At 44.1% G+C, this 6964-nt stretch overlaps 1 protein-coding gene across 1 annotated transcript in view; it reads right to left on the bottom strand.

The window, feature by feature from the left end:
- Positions 1–5562: 5562 nt before the first annotated feature.
- LOC126512530 (ferritin heavy chain-like) overlaps positions 5563–6964 on the bottom strand; it is a 10073-nt gene continuing 8671 nt past the window's right edge. The window contains 2 exon segments of the mRNA XM_050160352.1: positions 5563–6251; positions 6254–6356. Coding sequence (XP_050016309.1) covers positions 5665–6251; positions 6254–6356 — 690 coding nt within the window. The 3' untranslated portion in view covers positions 5563–5664.

The following is a 6964-nucleotide window of genomic DNA, read 5'->3' as shown; positions in this document are numbered from 1 at the left end:
CTTTACAAATGTGGGTGCCTTTGTATTTGGATCATAAATGTTCAGAATGAGACCCCATTTTGGTCGATTTCTTTGATGAATACGAAATGTCCTTCTCCATTTCTTTTGATTAATTTTGGTTTGAAGACTATTTTGTTATATATTCGGATAGCTATACCAGCTTGCTTCTTAGGCTTGATTAGGAAATCTTTTTCCAACTCTTTACTCCGAGATAATGTCTGTCTTTGATGTTGAGGTGTATTTCATGTATGCAGCAGAAGGATAGATCCTGTTTTTGTTTCTGTTAGCCTGTGCCTTTTTATTGGTGCATTGGATCCATTGACATCAAGAGATATTATTGACCATTGATTGTTAATTCCTGTTATTTTTGTTGTTGGTGGTGATGGTGGTGGTATGTGTGCATGTCTCCTTTCTTTGGGTTTTGCTGGTGTAAGATTATCTATTGCCTGTGTTTTCGTGGATATAGCTAACTTCTTTGGGGTGGAGTTTTCTTTCTAGAACCTTCTTTCTGTAAGGCTGCATTTATGGGTAGATATTGACTAAATTTGACTTTGTATGAAATATCTTGTTTTTTCCACCTATGGTTACTGAAAGTTTTGCTGGATATAGTAGTCTGGGCTGGTATCCATGGTTTCTTAGCGTCTGTAAGAGGTCTGTCCAGCTTCTTCTGTCTTTTAGAGTGTCCATGAAGAAGACAGGTGTAATTCTGATAGGTCTGCCTATATATGTTACTTGGCCTTTTTCTCTTGAAGCCTTTATTATTATTTATGTTTAGCATTTTGATTATTATGTGGCAAGGGAACCCTTTTTTCTAGTCCAGTCTATTTGGTATTTTGTAAGCTTCTTGTACTTATAGGTATGTCCTTCTTCAAGATGGGAAATTTTTCTTCTACAATTTTGTTGAATATATTTTCTGGGCCTTTGAGCAGGAATTCTCCTTCTATTTTTATTATTGTTAGGTTTGGTTGTTGTGTGATATTTTGATTGTGTTCTGACAAATAAAGCTTGCTTGAAGTCAAAGGGCAGAACTAGTCACTAGCTAACCAAAATTAACTATAGAGGAGCCGGGCAGTGGTGGCGCACACCTTTAATCCCAGCACTCGAGAGGCAGAGGCAAGGCGGATCTCTGTGAGTTCGAGACCAGCCTGGTCTACAGAGCTAGTTCCAGGACAGGCTCCAAAACCACAGAGAAACCCTGTCTCAAAAAAAAAAAATTAACTATAGAGATCTGGAGGACTGAGGACAGATAGGAGACAGGAAGTAGTAAGGTGGGGCTAAGAGAGGATCTTGACCTTTTTGGAGGAAGGAACAGAAGAGGTCGGAGGTGACTGGTGGCTGCTCTCCTGCTTCTCTGATCTTTCAGTTTCTTACCCTAATATCTGACTCCCTATTTTATTGATTAATAATTAATATTGTAATAATAATTATGAATATTAGTACTAATAATTAGTTAAGGCTTCATCTGGCTCCAACGTGGGGCGCAAATTCACAAGATAGCTGCTTGCCCCTGGTTTTGCAGCTGCTACACCACTGGTAGGCTTTTCCTTTCTTTCTCCAAGCCCTCTGAGTGAGTCTGGAATTTTCCTGTTCTAGCCTCTTCACAACAGTCTCTGGCTGCCACCCAAACTCCAGAGGCACCTGGGCTCCAAATGCCACCAGATTTACCCACCCGCTACCAGCTAGCTCTGCCCTCTGAGACTTCCTAAATGTTTTGTGTTAGGGATTTTTTTTTTTTTTTTTTTTTTTGGTTTTTTCGAGACAGGGTTTCTCTGTGGTTTTGGTTTTGGAGCCTGTCCTGGAACTAGCTCTTGTAGACCAGGCTGGTCTCGAACTCCCAGAGATCCGCCTGCCTCTGCCTCCCAAGTGCTGGGATTAAAGGCGTGCGCCACCACCGCTAGGCCATGTTAGGGATTGTTTAGATTTATTTTTGAAGGGATTTTTTTTTCATTTCCTCTTTAAGGACCTCCATCATCTTCATAAAGTTTTTTTAAGGTCATTTTCTTGTGCTTCAGCTACATTGGAATGTTCAGGTCTTGCTGACATAGGGTAACTGGGTTCTGGTGGTGCTATATTGCCCTTTCTGTTATTGGTTGTCTTCCTACACTGGTGTTAAGGCATCTGGATTCTGGGTGGTTATAGGTCTAAGTGTTTATTCCTGTGTTTGTCTTTGTTGAATGGGTGTTTTGTTCCTTGGTTTCTCTTTTTCTCTCTGGTCTTCTGGCCTAAGTGGCAAAAGATTTTGGTGACTGGTGAGTTTTCAGGACCAGCAGGGTGTCTCTGCTAGTGCTTTAGGGGCCTTGAGTCCCTTTGATCTGGTCTGGCTTCCAGGAAAGCCAACGTCTCCTTGGGTCTCTAGATCTGGCCTGGCCTGAGTCGCCTTCTGAGGTGCCCAGGATCAACCTGGCCTGTGGTAAAGCTGCTGAGGCTGTTCTTTCAAGTGGTGTGGACTGATCATGGGCCTATGGCTTCTGTTCTTCCAGCTGGTGCAGACTGTGTCTGGGCCTATGAAATCTGCCGGAGTTCTGAGGAAGGTTGGCCGTAAGGAAGATGATGAGACAAGAGAGACTGGGTGCTGATGTAGGTCTTGGGTGAACAGAATCCAGGAGGTGGCAGCAGTTCAGCTGGCAAACAGGTCATTCACCAGTTCTGGCTCGTATGGCCCAGGCCTGCATAGTGGAAGCTTTCTGGGGTTAGGGGGAAGGCCTAGCAGAGGGGCCAGGGATGGGCTGGAAGGGTCCCAGGGAAAAGAATTCAGGGAGAGGTGAGCCAGAGCAGTGGGATTCCTACAGAGTTGGGGGCAGGGCCCTGCAATGGTGCTGGTGCTAAGAACTCTATGGCTAATCACAGCCAGCCAATCGCTGACCCCATTCTTTGATTTAGGGTGATTTTACTGGCACAATGGAATCGCTGTACAAACAATTCTCCCACAGCATTTCCCCTTTTCTGTCTAAAGAAAAAAAGAAAAGCTTTAACTCTGACATAGTAAAATGATATAGAGTAAGAACTTTCATGTGTATGTGTGCATACACACACACATGCACACACATTAAGCTTATAAATTTTGAGATAATATTTTTACCTTAGGAAAATTTCAAATAGTAAAAATAAAACCAAAGGATTATAAGATTAGTAGCAACAGAATCGTCCCTAGTTTTAGTATTTCTTCTGTCCTATACCAGGTGGCTCTTCTGATATGAGACAGATTTTGGGTTTTCCTTTAACAAACATGCTTGGGTTTAGAGAAGGAGAGAGCCATGCTCCAACTCCAAAGCCAGCTTTAATTTTAATTGAGTTGGGGACTACAAGTATACCATTTGTTTTATATGTCTGTAGAGAACAGTTAAGACAAATATTTGGAAACATTTATGAGACTTTTATCCTATTGGAGTTGTGCTATACCATTAGGCCAATCTGCTCTCCTTCTTGGGGTATTTTCTCTGGATGATTTGTCCTTCTTCAGATGTCTCATTTGTCCAGTGATCATCAGATTTCTTAGTTGGATGCTTTTATTTTCCTGGAAAGGAAAACAAAACCCTGCCCCAACCTTAACTTTGGGGAGTTTCTCTTCTTAGCAGGTTGAATGGCTACACTGTTTGATAAACTATTACTTCTCCTAATTAAGTGGTTTCTCCTGATCAAATCTAATCTTTATCAATTTTGATGGTATCCATAACTTTTATTTTCCTGTGGAAACAAAAGCAAACCTCTTCCCCTATAAACACATATCCTGGTTTCCATTCTGAAGGCCACACATCTTTGAAGTATAAAGGCTGATTTAATTCAGCAGGTTTTTTTTAATACTATCTAATGTCTCTTTGTGGTTGTCATTTTTAATAGCATTTTTAAAATTTAGAGTTAATAAAACAGAGGGCTCAGCACATCTAGTCATTTCTGAGTATCACTTCTATCTTGGAATTCTCACTGGTACTTTCTAAATATTTTGTTGTTGTCTGTATTGGATTCCCAGAACTAGCTCTTGTAGACCAGGCTGGCCTCAAACTCCCAGAGATCAGCCAGCCTCTGCCTCCTGAGTGCTGGGATTAAAGGCGTTCGCCACCACCGCCAGGCTTGGATTGTTTTCTTTAAGTTCAAATGGTTTATCTTCTCTTTGATCCATTTTATTGGTGAGACCCAAAAAAATTAAAAGCAAAATTCAGCAATCATGATTTTGAAAATCCAAGTATGTTCTTTTTTTTAAGAGCAGAAAGCATCCATATTATTTTCCTAAGTGTTGCTCTTTTAAATTTTTCATTTAAATCCAGCACAGCAAAAGTCAATAATGGCACCCTGACTATCTGATTAGGTGATAGAAACTGGCTAAGACCCCAAAAGTGAACCACCCCCCAATAAACACTGAAGATGTCCTGGTCCCCTTTGACAGCTCCATCCTTGGAGGCCAAAGATAGTGAACGTATTTAAGCCAAAATGCCTTTAGCTCTACCCTAGAGGCCAAGGATGCCAGAAAGGGGGTACGGTCTGGTTTCTTGTTTTTCTTCCTAAATGAAAAGGTAACCATATGTAAGAACGTGAGTAAAACTGAGAGGTACCCAGACACCTTGTAATATGTATGAATGTAGCTAGCCAGTTCATACTCCCTCTGCACCTCATCAAGCCTTACTAAGTCAGTCAGCAGCCCTCATTGGTACCCTGTTCTCAGGGATCTGCTCCTGTAGTACAGGGGTATCACCTGCTCGCTCTCTTAAACTCCCACCTAGAAATCTATACTCAATTTCTCCCTAAAATTCAGCCTCTGGGGATCATGCATTTCATTTTTCAAATTTGTGCAGTGGAGACCCTGAAAACCACTGAGTCATTGTGAGTATGAGCATCCAGCACCCCAATTCCTGGGCTTAGTTCACCAAGAGTCAAGCAAGGGTCTGTCACTCTTAAGGATACCTCCAAAATTTCCTGTATCTCTGGGATACCCTTTGACATACATACTGATTTTTTTTTCATGTTTTCTTTTCCAAGCGTCTCTCTGTCTCTGTCTCTGTCCCTGTCCTTGTCTTTGCCTCTCTCTATGTCTGTCTCCCTCTGTTTCTCTGTCTCTCTCATTCATACACACACGCGCATACATACACACACACTCGCTAGGCTATTGCGTGCTCATTACTCCTCAGGAAAAGTGAGAACACGCTGGTCCAGTGCACAGCTGCTGGCAACCCTGTGTTAGTCAGCTGTGTCTCTAGAACAAAATCCCACAAACTAGGAGCCGACAGTGAGCAGAATTCATTGGCTCACAGTTCAGAAGGCTGAGAAGTCCAGCAAAGGGGCTGGCATCTGCCAATGGCCTCTTGCTGACTGATCACATGGTAGAAAATCTGGAAGACAGAACAGCAGCAAAGATTCAGGGCACCACACTCCCTCCTGACCAACTCACAAATTCCCTCCTAGAAAAAAAAAAAAAGAAAGAAAACAAAGAAATGAAGGAAGGAAGGAAGGAAGGAAGGAAGGAAGGAAGGAAGGAAGGAAGGAAGGAAGGAAGGAAGGAAGGAAGGAAGGGATAACTTTGGGGGGGGACCAAAATTTTTTATTTAAAGAAATGGTACAAATTAAAACTTAAGCGGATGTTTTGGTGCGACTCATAGAAAAGATAAAGGCAGCCCGACATGCACGCACTGCCTCAGTGACCAGTAAAGTCACTGTGGCTCTGGGGAAGTCAGCTTAGCTGTCATTACTGTGGCCCAGGGTGTGCTTATCAAACAGATATTCTGCCTTGCCAGCTTCAGGGGCTCCCATCTTGCGCAAGTTGGTCACGTGGTCACCCAGTTCCTTGATGGATTTCACCTGCTCACTCAGGTAACGCGTCTCAATGAAGTCACACAAGTGGCGGTCATTTTTGTCAGTAGCCAGTTTGTGCAGTTGCAGGAGTGACTGATTCGCACCCTTTTCCAGGTGCAGCGAGGACTCCATTGCGTTCAGCCCGTTCTCCCAGTCATCACGGTCTGGTTTCTTGATATCCTGCAGGAAGATTCGGCCGCCTCGTTCATTCTGCAGCTTCATCAGTTTCTCAGCGTGTTCTCTCTTCTCATGAGATTGGTGGAGAAAATATTTGGCAAAGTTCCTCAGAGCCACAGCATCCCGGTCGAAGTAGCAAGACATAGACAGGTAGACGTAGGAGGCATATAGTTCCAGGTTGATCTGGCGGTTGATGGCAGCCTCCGAGTCCTGGTGGTAGTTCTGGCGCACTTGAGAGGGAGGCACGGTGGTCATGGCAGCGGCTGGGCAAGGCGTGGTGGCGACGCTGGAGCAGCTGAGGGGGCAGAAGGTTCTGGCTTGGAGCAGCCGGCTGGGGTCGGAGGGGTGGAGCGCAGGGTTCTGTTCAAGCAACGTTGAAGCAGGAAACCGCGGCGACTCTGCGTGAGAACGTCTCCTGATTATCTCTTTAAAAAGCTTTTAACGATGTCACAATGCTTGCGTTTCAACACGACGTTTGTTTGTCTATGGTTGAGTCTCCCGATGTAGCCAGGTCTGGCTTTCAGCTCCTGTTTCCAGGTGATCTTTCTACTTTAGCTTCTTGAGGAGCTTTGAGCGGAGGCACGTGGCACCATGTTGGGGCTCTATGTGAGTGGAAGGCTCATTCAAACCATAGCAACCAACCCTCCCCTATAGTACCGAAGATTCCCTGACCTAAAATAGGGTGAGGACGTGGAGAATGTGCTGAGACAAGGCCTCAAGGCGAGGAGCAATAACTTCCCTGAGGCAAGAGAAAGCTCACATCCTGGGAGCAGATGTGTCCCCAGCTGAAGGTTCCAGAAGGCACAACCTACGCAGTAACAGCACTTGACAGAGGCAAAGAGCAGAGCCCTATTTGAACCTAGCTTTAGTGAGGTTTGTTCCCACCGCCTTTAGTGAGGTTTGTTCCCACCGCTCCACAGAAACGGGTTCATTTGAAGGTCCCAGGGCTGTGAGAATCTCAATCTCTCTCTCTCTCTCTCTCTCTCTCTCTCTCTCTCTCTCTCTC

Source organism: Alexandromys fortis, unplaced genomic scaffold (genome assembly GCF_014885135.2).
Source record: "Alexandromys fortis isolate MF-2015 unplaced genomic scaffold, M_Fortis_MF-2015_v1.1 scaffold_10, whole genome shotgun sequence".
NCBI lineage: Eukaryota > Metazoa > Chordata > Mammalia > Rodentia > Cricetidae > Alexandromys > Alexandromys fortis.
Note: the sequence above shows the minus strand (reverse complement) of the source record. Positions and strands in the feature narration are given on the sequence as shown.